The sequence below is a fragment of the Amborella trichopoda genome, chromosome 9 (assembly GCF_054954075.1).
Source record: "Amborella trichopoda isolate Santa Cruz 75 chromosome 9, AtrichopodaSantaCruz75HAP2 v2.0, whole genome shotgun sequence".
Classification (NCBI taxonomy): Eukaryota; Viridiplantae; Streptophyta; class Magnoliopsida; order Amborellales; family Amborellaceae; genus Amborella; species Amborella trichopoda.
Window position 1 is genome coordinate 8388794 of NC_142344.1, and position 21869 is coordinate 8410662.

At 35.5% G+C, this 21869-nt stretch overlaps 1 protein-coding gene across 10 annotated transcripts; it reads right to left on the reverse strand.

The window, feature by feature from the left end:
* Window positions 1–939: 939 nt before the first annotated feature.
* LOC18424152 (aspartyl protease family protein 1) lies at window positions 940–18671 on the reverse strand. 10 transcript variants are annotated; one of them, XR_016041311.1, is made up of 11 exons: window positions 17870–18671; window positions 16876–17011; window positions 5089–5318; window positions 4269–4493; window positions 3796–3931; window positions 2637–2710; window positions 2442–2538; window positions 2280–2358; window positions 2056–2202; window positions 1472–1543; window positions 940–1375 (listed from the first exon to the last, which is right to left on the reverse strand). XR_016041311.1 is itself a non-coding variant. In XM_020676572.2 (10 exons), the coding sequence occupies exons 1-10, from the start codon at window positions 18175–18177 to the stop codon at window positions 1143–1145; spliced, it is 1557 nt and encodes a 518-aa protein (XP_020532231.2). In that variant the 5' UTR covers window positions 18178–18671; the 3' UTR covers window positions 940–1142. The 10 variants fall into 10 exon arrangements, 3 of the variants coding, with proteins under 3 accessions (XP_020532231.2, XP_006828808.2, XP_020532233.1); XR_016041312.1 differs by having other exon boundaries at window positions 2056–2358; window positions 2637–2698; XR_016041315.1 differs by lacking the exon at window positions 2280–2358 and having other exon boundaries at window positions 2056–2113; window positions 2442–2546; window positions 2637–2698.
* Window positions 18672–21869: the final 3198 nt, after the last annotated feature.

A 21869-nucleotide genomic window follows, 5' to 3' on the forward strand; every position in this document is an offset into this window, starting at 1 on the left:
ATGTGACTTGCACAATAGAGCCACCTACCCCATCATCTCTATAGTATTAAGGTTTGTTTTTATTCTTGACAAATGTCCATCCCTTCACTCTTTCTTAATAATATGGTACGCATAAATAATATAACGGCCGGTTTTCTTAATCAAAGGGCTAATATGTTGGTTAGTCCACTTGACATGATGATTCTTGAGTTCAATATTTGGGAGAGGCTATATATGTATATTGTTTTTCCAAACTCCGAACATATAAAAAAAATAACGGACTTTACAGAGTGATGTTGCTAGTGAAGCAATTTGACGTATTAATATAAGGAAAAAGTTTCTATAAAGTTACAACCTTATAGTGTTGAGGAAAGGGGCATCTCAAAAATTCTACAGTGGAGTGTTCCCATATAGGAGAACCCTCCAACTGATCATCTAGACGAATAGACATGAAAAAAAAAATAAAAGTAGTTCCAAGTTCAAAAAATAATACATCTTGCAAAAAATCATTTGGACACTTGAAAATCTTGAAAACAAACAGTCCAAATGATTTTTTGCAAGATGTATTATTTTTTGACCTTGGAACTCCTTTTATTTTTTTTTTCAAGTGTTTATTAATCTGCTCGATCTGTACCATTTTATAAATTTTAAATTTTCTAACTGAATTTAAAAAGAGATTTTAAAGCCACCATAAGATTTTCGATACTGAAACGACATCTCTAACTAAATTTTATAGGTGCACCCGATTTATACGTATAAGGAGCCAAAGTGGCCTTTCCATTGTTCACCCTTTTAACCACCACTGTACCTTTTCATTGCATTTATGACGAAAACCCCACATAATTTTCACATCACGAGCATCCTCCTAAGTAGGTCTGCAATCACCGAGAAGCAATGTGCCTATTGGGAGCCTTCGATTCTATATCTCATAACATCAGTAACAGCACACTGGCACGAACATGAATAATAGAACAATCATCACTAATAGAACATGAGCATAAATACTTCTGAGCACCACCATGTCAGCCCTCATCATAAAACCATATTTACATAGAACGCCGTTTCACATGGTGTAGCACAACAGAACTCTGAGAGACCAAAACGAGGTGAAGCCCACAATAATACATGAGCCATCACAGAGAGAGAGAGGGTGTGTGTATGTGTCAAAAGAGGGCCACAAACAAAAGGAAAAGTGGGGATAGCGCACGTGTGAAACCAAAGACGAAGAGTCTTGCTGCATCAGAGAGAGGTGGTGGTGGTGGTATAGAAACTTGTGTTGTATTTCCCATCGTTTTTGTGTCTTCTGGTGCATAATTGTCTGGCGCAACAGAACTTGATGGAGGTACTGTGTATGGCGGTTTGATGTCAAGAGTGCTGGTATTCTCAACATCGTAACCTGATATTATTTATTATGTTGTTAGTGCAGAGAAAATCCGATATTATATTGACCTTTGTGAGAGAGAGAGAGAGAGAGAGAAAGAGTCCAGCTTACAATTGAATTTTTTCCAACCCAAGACGAGTTTCTCCCGGTCAAAAACTATACGGAGGCCCGTCATAAAGTTCTCTGGATAAAGAGCAACAACCCCAGTATGAGTACCATGAAGCTTAAAACAACTTTTGCAAGTAGCAAGTTCACAATCCTTGGTAACTTTTTATCAGTTTTGAAATAAGATGGTGTATGACTAGTATACAAGGAAATTTTAGAAAGATGGGTTTTTCTTCGAGAAAACAATAGAAAACTATAAATATCAGCACAAAGAGTTATCATGAAATCAAGATGCCCTTTTCTGTTCAAAATATTAAAAATAAAACTAAAAGGAAATAGTGATTTTGTAAAGCAAATTTCCTCACATTGCACAAGATGGTACATAGAATAAATTGTAAAATAGTTCCTTCTTTTATTGATGATCAGCTGAATTGTAATTTTGTACAGCAGGACCCAAAAAAAGCGATCATTTTTAATCATACTATTTTCAATCGTTCTCCATACTCGGAACAAATGAAACAATCCAAAACTTGAATTATCTCCATACTCAGAACAAATAAAACAATCCAAAACTTGAATTAAAGACTTACGCCCAATAATATTCATGCCTTCGCCCTTCACAACCGCCAGGCAATAAACAATGTGACCCTGCACATCATGGTTTCACCACCAACCATTTAAGTAGGGTGGGGGGAAGAAATATGGATAGGCCAGATGTTCTGTAGTATACTCCTACGCTGGGGAACCAGAATTCCACAGGTTGTTAATGGGCAACAAAAATAACGGATGGTGAAGGATAGAAAGCAGGACCCACCATTAGAGTCACATCCTGTTCTGGTGGGTCACACACACTCTGCCTCACCAACCATCATTTCATTGGATGGTGATGATCCCTGTGGATTATGGAAACCATGGACCATTGGGTAAGCATAATTCCCTAAAACACAAAGGCAAAACTTTCTCGTTTCTTGCTTACCTGAGTGGAGAATGAAATAATTGGGTCATAAATAGGAAACCGGCTCCCGCCTTGCATCAGCAAACTCACATCTGGAATGTTAGAATTCACATTGGAACTGCACAACTTGATGAAAAGGGATACATTCTCAGCAATCACTTCCTCTCAGGCACTGAAATTGAAATGGAATTTAACAGTATTGTAATAAAAAGAGACCTGGCATTGTAACAATATTCGAAAGGAAGCCTTGAATCAGGCTGATGTCGTTTATCTGGCACCTGTATATCAAACTGCAAAAAGATAACAAAACTTCATAGAGCTGAAACCCCAAAAATAAATAAATAAATACACGTAAGGTAAACTATTTTACATTCCAACAATGTAAAAATGTTGTCTATCAGCATCAGTGATTAAATCAACAAATCGGGCACGGACTCACTAGGGTCCCAACCCCGAGCCACTCGGTATGTAGTACGACTCAGACATGCCCAAGTCAGATGAGTAATTTCTTAAACTTTCCCTTAACTCGTCCCAAGCCCTTTAAAAGAGGCGAGCTGTGTAAGGTCGGCAGCAAACATAAAACTTTGTCAAAAATTTTTATGAATCCCGAATTTATGTTATTAGGACAGTTGTGAGATCAACTTTGTTTTATGGGATGCAATGTTGGGCGGTTAAGAAACAACATACCCATAACATGAATGTAGCTGAAAAGAGGATGTTGAGATGGATGAGTCGCAAGACAAGAAGGGTATTTCGAAATGAACACATCTGAAGAACTTGGGTGTGGCTCTAATAGGTGATACGATGAGAGAAAGTAGATGTAGTTGGATTGGCCATATGCAGCGCACACCCAGTAAAACACTTATTAGGAGGTGTAAGTTAGTTCAAGTGGTAGGCTCACAAAGGGTAAAAGGTAGGTCCAAAAGGACATGGTTGGAAGTAGTGAGAAAAAATTTGGAGACTAATGACCTAACTGAGAGTATGGTCCTTAATAGAACAGAACGGCGGACTAGGATTCATGTAGACGATCCCAAATAGTTGAGAAAAGCCTTTAATGATAATGGTGATGAAAATAGGGTTTAAGATGAGACTCGGGTTGATTCCAATGTTCTCCTTGGGAATCCCAGGGTCCCAATTCAGACGCAACCCAGTTGGCCCCACAATTATTTTTATCACTGATCAAGGTCATCACCTACCCATTGAAATGGGCATTGATGGAAAGAGTGTAGGAACACCAAAACAGGAAATCACCCGACTAGTGGAACCCATAAATCATCAATCAATCATTTCATTGGATAGTGAGCCGAATTAACTATATTTTTCATAGTCTATTTGTCTAAACTATAAACTTCATTATCTTGAGTCAAGTACTTACACTCTTAGCAAGGCGCGTATAAATTGGATCCGCTAAATAAGTGAAGGAGGTGCCAGAGTCAAAAAGAGCACTAAATCCTGTCTTTATGGAACTCGATCCCACTTGTATGTCAGTTATGCTGATATTGTATGTTGGGCTAGAGTTCAATGATGACAGCGAATGTCAGTAAAAACATTGAGGTGCCAAAGCAATAAGAGCCAAAGGAAGAGAAAGTGCACCATTACGCGACGGACTATGGTATAGGGCACTCCAAGTTATGTCCACCACACAGAAACAAATGGTGGAAATCAACCAATTGCGGCCCACAGTTGCACTCAACATGATCCAATCAAGTACGTTTAATCAGGTCCAAACCATCCATCAGTGGTAACTTATTATTTAGTAGGCATAACTTGAAGCCCATATATCATAGTCCATTGGGCTATAGCCTAGAATGCATGATACATGCAAACAGCACAGAAAGTACCACTCACTATGATTGATCTAGATTGAATGGGGTTTCTTCTTGATCTGAACTGCCATTGTCTCCAAAACGGATCCTCCCAATACCATCTTGTCCAAAGCACATCGAAAATGAATCATGTATAAGACCCAGTCCGGATAAAATGCTAGGGACCGATAACTTCTCTACGCCTAGTCCAAATAGACCATTTGGAGCGGCAGCGTCCAAGAACGACCCACTCTGCACCTGCCCACAGCTAGAAAACAGCGACAGAATGAGTCACATCATTATCCAAAACAGTGGTAACCACAGACAATTCAAGCATTAAGGATGTAGCATTAGGCATTTATTCATGTGTAAGTATAATATAATTTAATAGATTATAGTATTTCATATATCATTGAGGCCATCATCAGCATATGAAATGGATGGTGAGAGAGAGTGGGAAATTCAAGAAAGAGACATCAACCCAAATGTGAGTCCCATTCTCTCTCCATTACCTTCAAGCATTTAATTAGATAGAGATGGTCCCAATGGACTATGGTTTCCATATTCATATAGTTATAGTAGTTTCCATATTCATACAATTATAATATATTTCACCTATATATAGCCATCAACATATTCTAGAACAAGAATAACAAATAATCGACAATAAAGAAATAATCTTCATGAAGCAAGGTCGAATTTAATTCAAGTAATGGTAGCATACTGATAAAGAAAAATTATATACTGGTAGTATATTATTAACTCCCATATAAATTCTTAGTTTAATAAATTTCATATCAAAGTGAAATATTATGTAAAAAAAAACTGCATTAGAGTGAGCACTTGCACAGTAATAGTCTTACCCAAATGTTATTGGTGCCTTAACAACTTGACTATCATCAGTAGTCAGGTACAAAACATCCTCGATTAAGACCCCAGAAGATGATGTATCATCAGAAACATATGAAACCTGGTAAGGGCAATGACCTGTTGATCTTGAACACTCACTTTGCCACTGACAAAGGCTGTTGCTACAGGAGACATGCTTGCTCGTGGATGATGCATTGGAATTATAAATGTTCAGCTCAAAGTCCTATCACATGGAATGAGTGAATTGAGAAACAAAGCAAGCAAAGAATACTATGAACTCCCACATCAAAAATTGCAGGGCCCAAGAATAAATATTAAAAGTGAGATGCTTCCGACAGCACAGGTGATGACCATAAAAAATGCAGGAATACCAAAGGACATTCTCTTCGATGAACTAAGGATGCACCCATCTATTGCTTCTCCCTCTAATTTCACCAAAAACCTAAATTATTCTCTTTCTCTCACCGAATTAACTCGAAATATGAATCCACGAAGCCAAAAACACTTGTAGATAAGAAATTAGACATTCTCTTTCTCTCACCTAATTAACTCAGAAAGATGAAACCACGAAGCCAAAAACATTTGTAGATAAGAAATTAGACACTAGATACATGTGTTCAAGATGATCTATCATATACACAGAAATGGATATGGATATGGAGAACTTATTCCATGCAGATATGGATAGAAATATCCAATCAGACACACCAATAAATATAATGCATTTATGTAATATGTACATACAACATATTGATGCATTTATATAATGCATAATAGTCATTTTATTCATAATTCGATATTATATCTTTCAAGGTGGTCATTTTATATATACAAGAATCTTAGGAGTATTGTGTGTATCAGTGTTAGGGTTGACAAGATAAGACCGGTATGTTAAGCATATAAAGAAGTGTTTTAAAAATCTCCAAGTCGACGTAGAACTGCTGGAGTCTGCTCAGAAACTGTGGGAGACTGGTCGAGTCCCTCCCGGAATAGAGCGAGTCAGCCCTATTTACATGAGAAGCAACCCCTGAAATTTTATTTTCTCAATACTTTCACTATTTTCACCAACTTGATTTGAAGTTGTCACAAATCTTTCTCTCTCATAGATCTCCAATAACACTATCTTTTTGGCGAAAATAAACAAATCATTGGCGGAAAACTATGGCTTGAGGTTTTGAGCTTTGATTTTTAAATTATTTACTAAATATATAAATAGTTGAGATGGATGAATGGTAAGACAAGAAATGATAGAATTTGAAATGAATACATTCGAAAGAACTAAGGTGTGGCTTCAATAGGCGATAAGATGAGGGAAAGGAGATTTAGGTGTGATGGCCATGTGTAGCACAGACCCAATACAGCTTTGGTTAGGAGGTGCAATTTTGTTCAAGTAAAAGGCTCTAAAGGAGCAAGAGGAAGGCCAAAAAGACATGGATAGAAGTAGTGAGAAAATATATGAAGACTTACAGTCTTACTGAAGGTATGACCCTTGATATTGAAAAATGGCAAAACAGGATTTGTGTAGCAAACCCCAATTAGTTGGGATAATGCTGTAATGATGATGACGATGATTAAATAAATAAATAAAATTGTTCGATAATGGGGTTTTGAGATTCTGAAATCAAACTTGGTATAAAAAAATCATATTCATAACGATTTTTGTACAAGATCTCAACTTGGTTTTGATTTTGAACTTTTGATATATGATTTATTTAAATAAGTCCCTTTTGATTCAAATTTCAAAAACAAATATGTGATTGATTTTAATCATTTTGAATCCAACTCATTTTATTTAAATTTTGAACCCAAGGAAATCAGATTTAAACCCCAATCATCTGGGCCAGGCAGTTGAATGTAGTCTTAAAAAAACAAAAACGAGAAAAAGAAAAATCTCATGTTGACCGAGCTGGCCCACTGAGTAGTCCAATCTGAATCAGACCTGCAGGTGACCGGTTTGACCCACTAGTCCGATTTTTTAAAGACCCATATCAAGTATTATAAAGTAAATTGGATCATAGGATACATCAATATTTTATCAACTTGCACAAGATGATCACCAAATGCCCCAAGACTTCAAGGTGATTAATCTGTTTCAAATTAGCATTTCCATCTTCATGCATCTGGATCAGCTGATAGGCTGAGTCCACTAAGGACAAATTAATAATCATATTTAAATGGCCAAAGCATATGAACATTCAAACTTATCAAAGCTCCATACAGGATCCATATTCCGAAAGGAACACGATATATTGAATTGCTAAAGCAACACCAAACATATTAAAAAATACTTGTTTATATTCTACGAATCATTAAAATCTAAGACAATTCTCAGGGCAGCATTGGCTGTTGCCTGTTAGGCCGATCATCATCATCATCATCCTCAAAGCCTTTTTCCAACTAATTGGGGTCGGCTACACGAATCGTAGTCTGCCATCCTGCTCTATTAAGGGATTATTAATACATTAATTTTAGAACACCCATCTCCCCAAATTACTCACTCTCCCACACCAAACCACCACCAACCTATGAAGGAATAGAGAAGCAAAGCCATCCTCCCTAAGTCCTACTAATATGATAAATGAGAATGCAGCCCCAAAAATAAGGCAGCCATGCACCTCAATGTTGCAATGGAAAGGGGCAGAGCCACACATCAATACAACAACGAGGAAGATGTGGAGTAGTCCTCCATAACTGCAACAAGTAGGTAGGACCACCCAACCTTGAAACCACCAGGAGGGACAAAACCACGCATCCCCATTGCAAAAGAAAAGGGAAGCACCACCCAACCATACTGCAAAATGGAGAGGCAGAACCAATAGAAATCAAAAGCACAAATGCTTTCAAGCACAAAATAAAATGTATGTATACTGCATCTAATAGTTGAGAAGCGGTCTAGCAATGACCGCCACCATAGTTTTACAATATTGCAGGTTGTAGAAGTGTGATTAAATCAAGGAATTCATGGATACAGTTTTTATATTTATTTTTATTATTTCTAACTATATCCAAGTTAAAAACACGCATGGACAGCCATAAAAATGTTGCAAGATCAAATTAAAGTGTGGCAACCAAGGGATTTTAAGAAAATAATGACATTACTCTAACGAAATTTTGAGATAAGTACATAGAGCTTGACAAAACTTCGAGTCCAAATGACAGCTTTTCCATCCAAGTCTCAAACAAAGTGCTCAAATGGGTTTTTGGAATTTTTCCAATATTCAAATTTTAGAAGTTAAAAGCTCTTAAATTGTTGCTTTAATATGGGGTGCGCATCTTTCAAAAAGGATAGAAATGGTTTGAAGAAATAAATGCGGCTCAAAGTAAACAACATACCTGAACAGGATTTTACTCCCACGTTTTATCCCATGAACAGTTTTCTCAACCATGAACAGTTTTCTAGTGAGAAAACTTCAAGCGACGGCTTTTCCATCAGAGTCTCAAACAAAGTGCTCATATGGGTGATTTTGGAATATTTCCAATATTCAAATTTTAGAAATGAAAGTTAGCGGAAATTTTAAAAGTTAGAAGCTCTTAAATTGTTGTTTTAATAAGGGGAGAACAACTTTTAAAACAGATACAAATGTTTTGAAGAAATAAGTGGGACTTCGAGTAAACGACATACCTGAACAAGATTTTAATCCCACATTTTATCCCATGTAGAGTTTTCTTGTGAGTATATAAGAAGAAGAGTAAAAAAGGCTCTAAGGAAAGTGAGTGAGGAAAAGCAGCATCATAGGATTTTCTTACAAGGGTTTCTCGGACACACACACACAAACAAACATAAAGGTCTTTTTCCCTTTTCTTTTTTAATTTTTTTGGTTGCACCTATGAGAGAGGTAAAAATTAGGGGATATAGAAGCACTACCCTCTAAAAATCCCATCTAAATTTCACATAAAAGAAACTGAATGGTTCATCTGACACAGTGTTTTAAGATGTACCCGCATCGCCGCATATGCGGCCGCATCTTGCGGTACGCGCCAGGAGGCACATCGCAAAATAGCGCGTGGGATGTGTCCACATATGCACTGCATCCCACCCCATATGCCGCACATTCTAGTGGCAGAAAATAAACCCCCTAATAAGGGGTATTTAAGTAATTCCCCCCCCCCCCCCCCCCCCTTCCAAAAAAAACATTTTGCATCCATTTGATTTGGTCTTGGTGGATCTTTGTTTGTTGATTGGGATTAGTGATTTGAGGATGTTTGCGCGAAGATTTGACAACATATCGAGCGTTTCAAGGGCCCTGAAGATATTGATATTTTCTTCAATTAATCGGTAACTTTTTATTTCCTAATACGGTAATACGTTTTTGGGGGGCAATGTCTTCTTCACAATCTTCTAACAACAAGGACCTGGTATGGAGATATGCAAAACTCAAAAATCCGAAAGACCAAAATTGTGTTATTTATATTATGTGGAAATACTCATATGGGGGATATTTTCGTAGTAAATGAACACTTAGCCGGTATTTCTAGAATGTCAAAGCATACCCACAAGCTAGTAAAGAGATTAAAAACGGAATTAGAGAATACAAGGAAAGCTTGAAAAAACAAAAAGAAATGAAGCAAATGAAACGAAAAGAATTAATTGATGAAATTCAATTATTTGATGATGATGAAGATGATGAGGATATATCAGAATTTGGTATTAGGCAAAGGGGTACTCCAAGGGAGAGGGTTATAAATATTGATGGAAGTGTTAGGAAAAAAAAAAAACTCTTCCCAAGGGGCCAATGGATGCATTTTCCACCCCTGACCCAAAAATCGTGGCTTAAGAGAGGAGGAAAAAAATAAATAATCCACAAATAAAAATCAATACAAGAAAGAAAAAAGGAAGAAAGTGTGTAACTACATTGCAAAGTGGTTTTATATGGCCGGCATTCCTTTCAATACCATAACCCTTGATAGTTTTGCATGTATGGTCCAGGCAATTGGGCAATTTGGCGAAGGACTTAATCCTCCTACATTACATGAGATTAGGGAGCCCCTTTTGAAGGATGTTGTGTTTGATGTTAATAAAATTTTGATTTCACAAAGAGAGGGGTGGAAGAAGTACTGGGCAAGTATTATGTAATATGGATGTTTTGATGGAAGTCAAGGGCATTTATTAATTTTTTGGTTAATTTTCCAACAAGTACTTTTTCTTAATTCTGTTGATGCATCATACAAATCACATGACGGATGAGATTGTACAGTTTGTTGGAGAGCAACATGTGGTACAAATGGTCATTGACAATGGTGCCAATACGTTGCAGTTGGGCATCTTTTGACTATGAAGTGGGGGAATATGTTTTGGCATCCTTGCGCAGTTCATTGTGTTAATCTCATACTTAAAGAAATAGGTATGGCATCTATATTTAGTGGGGTGATTTCAAAAGCTATGTTTGTTGTTGGATTTAGTTGCTGGATTTATCTATAATCACACCACAGTCCTTAAGCATGATGAAGAGTTTTACAAAGACGAGAGATATAGTGAGACCGGGTGTCACTAGATTTGCCAAATCATTTCCCACTCTACGAAGTCTATGCAAGCAAAGAAATGCCTTGAGGACCATGTTTGTTTCAGAGCAATGGAATAAAAGTACGTCGTCAAAGCATTTATATGAGAGAAGGCAGGGCATATCTCACGCATTGAATGTGGCTCACCCTTTAGTGAGAGTGCTTCGATTGGTTGATGGTGAAGTGAAGCCCGCCATCCCGCCATGGGATACATACATGAGGAAAAGATTAGGGCAAGAGAAGAGGTAGATGATGAAAAAAATGCAAGGCTATACTTGAAATTATAGATAGGAGATAGAATAACTAGCTTCATAGGCACCTCCATGCAGCTAGTTATTTTCTAAATCCATCTCTTCACTACAAGCACCCATCCGTTGAGATGTGCTTGAGAGATTGGTCCTTGACACAGATATTCAAGATGAGATCCAAAGCCATGAATTGATCAAGTTCAAGTGCGCATTGGGAAACTTTGGGAGCAAGATTGCTACTCGAAACAGGGACACTACAGATCCAGGTAAAGCCGAAAAGTGTCATTTCTATTTTGTTTGCTTTATAGTTTTTTACTTGTTTACTTCCATTATAAAAGGGTGTGGTTGTATAAGGTTGAGGCCATAAACAATCAAAGTTGAGCACACTTTCAAATAGTGCTGAAATATGTTGTTTCTGCAGCAAAAATCTTTATGATGGCCTAAAAATTAATTTTCATCTCTAATTATAAAATTTAAAGATAAAAAATAGTGTAGATCAACCAAATCCACGAACACTTGAAACTCTTGAATGTTGATGGTCTAGATAATACATTATCAGATGCATTATTTCTAAGACTTGAAATCTATTTTTCTCATGTCCATACATCTTGAGGTTGAGATGAAAGAATCGAGGGTTGTTCAACATCGAAACAACCTTTTCTAATGAATATTTGAGAGGCGCCTTTTATGACTGTTTAGGGCCTCACCCTTAGATAAATTGTTTCTGTATATAAATATTTATCTAAATTATAAAATGTTATGCAGCTGCATGATGGGCATTATATCGAATGAGATACCAAATCTGCAACGTCACGCTATTCAACAGTTGAGTCTCACATGTAGTTCAGCTAAGCATGAACGCAATTGGGGTGCATTTGAGCATGTAAGCCCTTAATCCTTATTTCTTGGATTTCAATTTTCAATTTTCTAAAATATAAGATGAGTAGAAAGTAGAAACAAAAAAATAACATATGTTCTTTTTGCTTGTTTCCCTATTTGTGCCACAGCTCCATACCAGAAAAAGAAATAAGTTGGAGCAAAAGAAGTTGAATGATTTGGTTTATATGCGAGATAAATGAGCAGCTTACGGAGAGGCATCAAAAACGCATGGATCTAAACCTAATATGATTGAATGAACCTGATAGTGAGGGCACAAAGTGAGTGGACCATGGATCCACGAACAGAGCGTGTGTTTGAGAGTGAGGATCTCACTTGGTATGATGTCAAGCTAGCAGAAGTGGCTAATGAAGAAGTACGGCCTAACACTAGAACACAAAAGAGAAAAGTTGGGTCCAGTCATGTATCGGCTCCAGAGGTTGAGGAGAAGAAGGCTGACGAAGAAGAAGAACATGTGGAGGCCACTGAGGATGATATTGATGATAATGATTCCTCACACTCAGATGCTAGAGATGGACATGCACATGGAGATTGCCTAGATGACTTGTCTGATTCAGATTGAGATTGAGACTTGAGAGATGATGACGATTTGTCTTGACTCGTGAACACTTCATAGACTTTTAGTTTGTAATTTTAAGGTTTGCAATTTTGCAATTGCGAATTTGTGATTATGGTTTTTGAATGTTTGTGAATTATAATACTATGTTGTCTTTTAAGTTCTATTATCTTCTATAAAGTTAGTTTCAAGTTTCTACTTTCTACTTTCTGAGGTCTTCTATCAAGGGATACTTGATAGAGAATCTCCGAGAGCTGATAACATTGGAGTTAATGAACAAATTAAATAGCTACTATCACATAAAGCACCTACATTTTTTTTCATGCATTGACCTATTTTTTGAAATTTTTTGGAATTATTTTATATTTACTGATTTCATTGGCGCATCTGCCCCCCGACCGCATCGGGATCGTATCCCGCATTTTAAAACACTGTCTAACACTCATTTAACGAAACCATAGGCAGCAGTCTCACTGCAAAAAGTAACACTCCTGTGGATATCCTTAGGTGATTGCTTATCAGAATCATACATTTGCTTCGTCCCACACTGCTCTTAGAGACATGGCAATTGAGATCAACCTCCTTTGGAATATCCACCTTATCTAATGAACGATTTACTTTAGCAACTTCTCATGGGTGTTAAAGATCAGAGGATTTCTTGGATAAGTGTGTTCAAAGAGAATTTTATTCATTTTCTCCAATTAAAGGCAGTAAAGTTGACATCCGACTAGCTAACAAAATATTTTAGCCCCAAGACTATAAGAGAAGAAGTATCTACAGTTATGTTCCATCATACCTATTTAACCAACTTCCTTAATAGCCTTTTAACTATTGAATCAAAACTTGACAAGTCCGACTTGGATCGCCCGATTACTCGGGTTCAGCAGACTGCAAAGTCCAGAACCAAGCCCAAGGGAACTGGCCAGGTCTTGCCTGTTCTCAATATTTTATTATTTGTTTTTGTAAAACTCAGCTGAATCTGTGACCACCGAGTCAGAGTGTCATAACTCAGGACCATGATCCTAGTAAGTGCCAACCAGAGTTCTTGTTTTAAACACCACTTCGGACGAACACACAGAAGGGGGGCGTAGGTGGTGATCATATAAACTATGGGGTTTAATACAAAGGAACTGAACTGGAAGTAATAAAAAATGGTATCAAAATATCAAACAATCACAGCTATTCATCAAAATTCCACATTTGATCAAATTATGCAGCATTTCAAATGAATAGCATTAAATAAAATTGGTCTCCAAGCATTAAGCTAAAATTGTAAGCATTTGCAACTGGCAAACTCCTTCGCTAACAAAGCAACTATGCTATGGAGAAACAAATCATATAAATAAGAATTGCTTCAAGATTCACATAATTGCAGTTTGCAGGTAATTGTTATATTTTGAGGAGTATAATCCTAGTTAATCATGATCAGCATGAAAGAGCTACAGAAAAACATTTCATGTGCGAATTCAGTCTGACAATGTCACATACAACATCAAGGAAACCCTCAATATGAACATTGCTACAATTTTGATTACATTAAAGGAACATCAGTTGTTCTAAGAAGTGAAGACTCTTCCATACAGCAATTTGTACTTGAAGGAGGCAGTTATAACACTTTTTCTTTTTGATAGTTTAGATATGTAATAGTAGGAAATTTATCAAATGGTGAGGTTTGTATAAGGTGCCCACCTCAACTAACACGAACATCTAAATTTGGCCGAAAGATGTATTTCTTGTGTGGGAAGCCCTACGATGCCTTGAAAATCCAGATTCAACCCTAATTATGAAATTTAAAAGTTATCAATAAAAAAATAAAAAAAATGGTGCAGATAGAGCATATCTATAATCACTTCAAAATCTTGAAAATACACCGTCTAGATAACTTATTACGAGATGAACTATGTCTAGGACTTGAAATTCTTTCTTTTTCTTTATACCATACATCTAGTTGAGATGACCCATTGGAAGGTTTTCCAACTTTGGAACACTCCTACTCTTTTCTATTGAATTTTTGAGGTGCACCTTACTTCTATAGTATAAGGTCACAACCTTATATAAACTTTTCCTTCATCAAATTACCTGAGCGATAAAAAATTTAATACCTTTTTTATTTAATTTTAAAATGCCAATAAAAAGACACATGATCTTGAATTGGAATAGTTGCAAATGGGTTGAATGTCAAAATACACATCTTTTATGGGTATTTTTAGAAATTTCCCTACAATAATTAAGCAGGGTGGAAATCGGCACTAGGATGGGAAATTGAATGAGCAACCCTGAATTTTCTGGCCCTTTTTGTTCTCCATGGTTTGAGCTGATACCTGGGATACTGTAAATGCTTATGTAGTAATCATATATAATAGGCAGGCGAGGCCACAATATAATTACTACTCAAATCCAAGCCAAAATTAAAATGATTCAAATTTTGATATTAACAGTGGCTAATATAATGTTTGACTTATAAATAATAGTGTTATAGGGAGAAAAAGCTTAGAGCGAAAACATCCATAGATCAAAAGCCAACTATTGGATATCCATAAAGGACAACAAACATATCTTTCTTTCCTTTTTTTTTCCTTGCCTTTGATAACAGTAGACCAACTGTCAGCAAAAATGCTTTATAACTTGGAACTGGCAGTTGCAGAGCCACCTTACTAAGCCTCAAAGATTTTAAAGGCGTAACAATAATGTTTTTGTTTGCTCTTCATATGAAACTATGCAATATACAAAAAAAAAAAAAAAAGAAGTTAAAAAACTATATTACATACTAAAACATGAGAACGAATGGTGACGATATAAAATGTTTACAACTTGATTATTAGGACAATCGATATATTAATATAAAGTTGAATACAAAATTTCAATTTCAGATATGATAATTTGTTTAATAAATGTAGTGAGTTATGATTGTATGAGAATATATATATCTGTAAATTATTTATTAAAATTTAAAAAGAAAAACATGTTCTGAGGATAATTAGCATCTAAGCTGATTTCTAATAGACCCTCCAGCCAAAAGAAAAAGAGACAAAGTAACACCAAGAGACCTTTATAGGGTCGAAAAGAAGTTGAAGAACCAAATCAAGTTTTTTGTTCACTACAAATCCCGCCAACTCTGATAATCTGGTACTCCACTAAATCTCACATGACATAGACTCTAAAACTAATAAGTCTAGCAAGTTTTTGGACAAGTTATCTATTGACAAACTTGTATGCATGATTTCTTGCATTGCCCGGTTGGCTGAAACATAGTTTTTCATGTATTAAGCATTATTACAACTTCCATAGACCCCACCAACCCTAACAATATGGGACTCAAAAATACCACCTAGACATGACCAAGATTCAACAGAGCTTAAGCTTGGAAAGTCTCAAAAACTACGCTGACAGAGTGTATAGCATCTAAAATCACATTAGATAACTATCAGCAGATAACTTATTACCCATGAACTTCAGCCGGATTAGGTGCAGCAGACCAATCTAGAAGGCCTTCAGCCACCTATATATATATATATATATATATATATATATATATATATATATATTTATGATTTTGTTTTTCTTGATGTCACATTACCTTTTGAGGTTTATAGACTGGTCTAGGTGGCTGAAGGCCTTCTAGATTGGTTACGAATTTTTTTTTTTGGTTACGAAAACACATACACCACATTCCAATTTGTACACTTATAAACACTTGGCCACTCTAGCATGAAACAGGTAAAGTTACTGGCTTATTATGAACTTGGAGCACAATCCCAATAATCAAAACCCAAAGAGGATCCACATGACACATCCAGTATTACACAAAGCCAACTGCATGAAGGAATGAGAAGTAATAAGAGAGTTCACTAACAAATATATCAAAAGCAGAACGCAGTCTAATAAATGTAAAAGGGAGGTGGCATCCACAAGAACCTGTGAGATAATATAACACACTAGTAAATAACAAAAGGGTTCTTAGTACATTGCTTATGTGTAAAAACAGGAATTTACAGAAGACAGTTAAAATGCAGTCCTTAATTGGAGAAATGCACACCTTCCATGGTCTTGCCTCTCAGTATACAACAAGAAGAGCTGGATAAGATCCTCACGTGTGAGAAAAGGAGTAGAAACAACTGATAGCAGGTTGATCATTACACTTTTCATCGATGTACTTTGTTTTAAACATTTGACTTTTTTGTAAGATTAGATACTATATAAGATATAAAAAGTTGCATCCTATCTACCAAAGACATGGAAACAAGAAAGGGAGTGCAAAATTATACAATTGCAAAGCACAAAAATAAAATACTTAAAAGTGAAAAAAAAATAATATCCCAAGATTTTTTCAGTAAATTAAAAATCAATAATCCAATTTGACTGCACCAAATATCTTTATATCACCTCTATGATTTGACTAAAGTGTTTCTGTAAGTAACATCCAGCAATCTAACATAATCCAATAGTAAAAAAATAGTAATCCGACAGCTAATCGGCAAAAAAAAACTAAAATAAATTAAAAAAGCTAACCATACAAGATGGATAAATAGAGCAGAGGAAAGAAAGATAGATAAATAGAGAGATAAGAGAGGGAAACATACAAATCCGTAACTCATGGATAAAGTAGGAGCACATCTACTGCAATCGCATGGAACCCAGAAAAGGTCACTACCAGTATCAAGTGCCACAAGAAATGTCACGTTTGGTGTCCCAAGTGTCACAAATGAATAATGCAAGCTGCCATGTGAAATCCACAATAAAATAAAACAATTTAGAACAAATAAGAGACAAAGCAGAGAAAAAAAGAAAAGAAAATTCCCATTTCAAAGAAATATAATAAATAAGAAAATGCAAATACAACTTCACAACAAAAATTACATGGCCTTTGATAGCATTTGGTGGTGGTCCCAAATTCACTACAAAAAATAACTCAATAGTTTGAAACCAAAAAGACTGAACCCAATTAAAATCTAGAATATCGCAAATTCAATCATATATGAATAAGTATAAAAGATTTACCAACACAACCCCAGAAAATGAAAAAACCATATTTAGGTTCAAAACTCATCCCTCATATAAGGAAATTAATGAATTGTTGAACAACTGACACAAGAAGAAATAAATAAATATAACCGCATTACACAGAGAAATCCATATACAACCCAATCCATCACACAAAGAATAAAGTCAAGAAAAATAAAAAAAAACATAAAAACTAACTGAACTGTTCTTTATCAGTAAACAACTTAATTAAAATTTAAAAGTAAAAGTAACAACTATTGCACAACAAATCCATAAAATAAATAAATAACTAAAACTTTCAACAAATACCATGCAAAGAAACCCAGATGCTACCCAATTCATCATACAAAAGTAGCTAAATAACAAATGAATTATTTAACAACTGAAATAGATTCATAAAAAAGAAAAACAGAGAATCCGCAAAATACTGCACCAGACAAATAAAAAACTAAATAGCAAATGAAATATAAAAATCGACTAAATTAGACAATTTCCCTTTCGAAACACAACAAGACAATTCCAAAAAAAAAAAAAACCGAGAGAATAGAGAAACAGAAGTTAGAATAATCATACAATCCGAGGGACGAGAGCTTGAATGTGGTGTTTCCATCTGCAAAAGTGAGTGGAGCTCCAATCTCAGAGATCCCTCGACCTCTCAAATTATGGTCATGGTGAACAAGTGACAAGTAATAATCTTCACTCCCTGACTCTGGCCATTCTTCATATCCAATTCCATGTCTCAAGCTCATCCACTCCTTCACAGGCTCTGAAAACTTATGATGAAGGTCAAAGCCAAAGGTTTGGCGGCAATGGCAGCTCCAAAACAAGAATCCAAACCCTAGAAACCAGAAGATGGCAATCCGTCCGCCAGATAGCCCCATGGCTACGGTGATTTCAGCTGATCCAAGGCCTGAAACCCTCCAATATCAAGCCTCTGGGGTCGAAGAAACCCTAGATAGATCAGCATTTCACTGAAAGCCAAGGGATATACGGTTTAGGTGTGGAGAAGGTTGTTGAAACTTGAAAGTCAAAGGGAAAACGGCCGAATAGTTGCAAAAGAGGGAATTAGGGTTTGAATCTTCAACAATTTTCTCCTCTCTTTGAATATTCTAGGGTTCAATCACCTCGGAATTTTTGGAAAGTGGGTCCTTCAAAGAGAGATATCCGCTTTTCAAATATGGCTGGTTAGAGAGAGAAGAGGTGTTCAGCGCAAATCACAATTCAGGGATTCAGAAAGAGGATGAGAGAGGTGATAGCGTGAACGGAGGGGTTTCATAAGTCCTGGTTTGCGACTTAGAGAGAGAAAGTGCAAGACTGCGACAAAGAGAGAGAAAGTGCGAGACTGCGACAAAGAGAGAGAGAGTGCGAGACCGTCTGAAGCCGCGAAACAAACGTCCATAAAGAACCTTACAAAAGTCTAGAGAGAGAAACACTTGATAAAGTTTAGAGAGAGAGGGAGAGTTTAAACTTGAGAGGTGAGTACAAGAAAGGGATTTGTGTGCTTCTCGGGCATTGCCTTTCAACCCTTTCTGGGTTTCTCCTGTAAATCATTAACGTGTTAAACCGTTTTTAATAGATTCTACGCCCTCTCCTTATTCCAAAATAACTATTTCATCCTTTTGCTGCTACTACGGTTGATTCATTTCTTTTGGCACGAAAAAAAACGAGATAATATGTAGTCATCATTTGTAGAATTGGACGTCTTACGTATGCTGTATTATAAAATTTAAAAAAAATAAAAATTTAGCAAATTATATGAATAATTTGAAGAAAAACTTTATATAAATTTAAGATTTTCAAGTTTTGATAGAGTATTTTTTTTTTTTTTTAAGCTTTAAATTTTATAATTAAAGATGAAAATATATTTTTAAGCTATCACAAAGTTTTTCAGTATTGAAACTACATTTCTCGATACTATTTGAAGGTGCACTTTACTTTGATTATTTAGAGCCTCGAATCTATACAAACCGCATCCCATAATTTAATACTTTACTTATTTTTTTAAATAATTTCAATATATCTATAAAAAGCACATGATCATGAGTAGGATTGTCAATGAACCGAGCGATCCAGCCCAACCTAGTGGGCCACAAACTATGGCCCGAGGGCTAGGCTTGGGCTAGTGTTCGCCTAGTTCAGCGCGACCAGCCCCTTTTTTTTTCTTGCTTTTTTTTTTATTTTTTTAACCAAGGCCAAGCCCAGCCTATTGCCACCGCATAATCTTGAGTTCTAATAGTTGCAAATATTCAAATAGTGAATACTTCATAGCATATAGGCATTTTGATAAATTTCTCGAAAATAATTTGCAATGGCCAAAAGCTAATTTGCTTTTTTGTGGATATAGTACATTTCATTGTGAAAATGTATTAAACTGATTTCGTCTTGATGTACAAAATTCATTATAATCAGAAGAAAAAAAAAAATTTATTTCTCCCTTACAAAATTCTAGGTTGTTAATGGGCCTTAGGACATGCTTGTAATTGAAACCCAACACTGGCCCCTCAAATAACCCCATCTAATCTTGTGGATTATTTCTTCTTTCCGTAAGCCTTTTTTCATGAATGACAAATGTTATAATGTCAGATACAATCCCCCTATTCAGCACCAATTTACCTTGATCATCAAAATCTTGAAAAAACCTTTAAAGTATGTTAAAAACGCGGATTGGATCGATTGAACCGGTGATCTAAAATCAGTCTGAATTAGTGAATTGCCCATCCAATCAATAAAAATTAAAAATTAAAAACTTGAAAATAAAAATAAAAAATAAAAAAGTGGACACCGGGCAAACTAACTAGGCCGGATCGTTTGGTTCCCTAACAGCACTGACTAATTCTATAAGAGAACTAGCCGACTACCCTATTCCTAATATACTCAAAGAGCTAGTTCGGTGTCTATAATGACTCATGATCCAAATTGGACAATTCCAATACAAGATGGATGTTTTTTATTTAAAGGAGAAAATTTATATAAGGTTGCAACCTTAAAATGTAGAATTATAGATGTACTTAAAATTCCATAAAAAAGGTTGTGTCCCAAAAAAAAAAAAAAAATTAAGTCCCAAAATAGTGCTTTTTACAATACATTATCTAGACCCTCTATTTTCAAGATTTTCATATGTTTAGAAATTTACTTGATGTTAATCATTTTTTAATTTTATAATTAGATATGAAAACAAATTTTGAGATAATGCTTATAATTTTTTACCGAAATGAAATGTTATAATAAAATTTAAAGGTATGCCTTAATTGGATTGTTTAATACAACTTTACATAAACCACACCCATCAATAGTATAATACAGTAGCAATTATCAATTAAGCCATCATTCCTTCGGCTCTATAAATTGAACTACCCCATCTTTTCATCCTCCTTTTGTCGTACTGGCCCCATACATCCTCTCCATATACCTCGTTATTCGAGACCTCAATCATCTCTGCCCTCTCTCATCACTGATCTCCCTCTCCCTCGGCCTCTCCCTCTGCCTATATTAAGATGATTTCATGCTCTTGAGGGAGCATACTATCTATTTGCTCTCTTGGCTAAACTCCAAGCTAGCATACTTGAAACTTTGAACTTAGTGCATATATGATACAAGTAAAAATATTTATGTGAAAGTATTTTCATGTGAAAAACTCTATTAGGTGTAGAGTTTTTCGTCCTAACATATTTTTTTCACACTCATGTGCAGCTAATTAATTTGAAAAAAAATCTCACCTAATCACACGAGCGAGTTTTACGCATAGAATTTATTTCAAGTCGTACTAAATGTGCCCTTAGCAACCAACTCAAAATAAATAAATAAATAAACACATTGTGTATGTGCCCCATAAACATCACGATATTTAACAGAGAGTGCCCAACTGTTTGATGGTTCGATCCAAGTGTTTAAGAACTAAAATTTTAATTGTTTAAAATAGTCATCTAATTATTAATTGGAGTGTCACAAAATTTCAGATAAAAAAATAAAATGAAATAACTCATTTGCCAGAGGGAGTTGCTATACAGTATGTTCCCATGGGATCATGTTTTACACTCCACATATCACAATATCATAAAAATATTCTCAAAAAACATTCCCGCACTCCCTCGAAACACGGTAGATCCCGAAGTATGCAGCCTACAGTAGGGTGATTTGATCTACTAACTACTCTTGTAATTTATCATGACTTTGTATTTAGTTCTATATTGGATGATTTTATACATAACCAATTTTGGAATTTAGCACGTAATGTTTTTTATTATTTATTTTTTTTAGAGTAATGATCATACGAGACCATCCCACACTTATATGTTTAGCATTTCAAAATATTATCATTAAATTTGACACAAATCTCTAAAAAAAATTATTATATGGGTATGAGACTTGACTTTTTTTAAAGACATGTGTCAAATTTAATGACAATCCTTTAAAAACCTACACACATAGATGTAGAAAGGTCTTATAGGATCATTATTCTGTTTTTTTTATAAGTAATTAATTAGGGAAGACTGCATCCACCCGTTTTTTCAAATAATTTAAGATTTAATTGTTTGAAGGAATTAGAGGGGTGATATCCATGGGAATAGAAACC

Excerpts from the sequence above, each read along its gene's own strand:
- LOC18424152 (XM_006828745.4), bottom strand. The coding sequence starts at position 18,177 with ATGGGGCTATCTGGCGGACGGATTGCCATCTTCTGGTTTCTAGGGTTT. Across the intron at positions 5,319-16,875 it reads TATCCATGAGTTACGGATTT|GACTTTGAGCTGAACATTTA; the intron begins GTATGTTTCCCT and ends TCCATGTGATAG. Across the intron at positions 3,932-4,268 it reads TTCAATCTAGATCAATCATA|CCCAACATACAATATCAGCA; the intron begins GTGAGTGGTACT and ends ATTGAACTCTAG.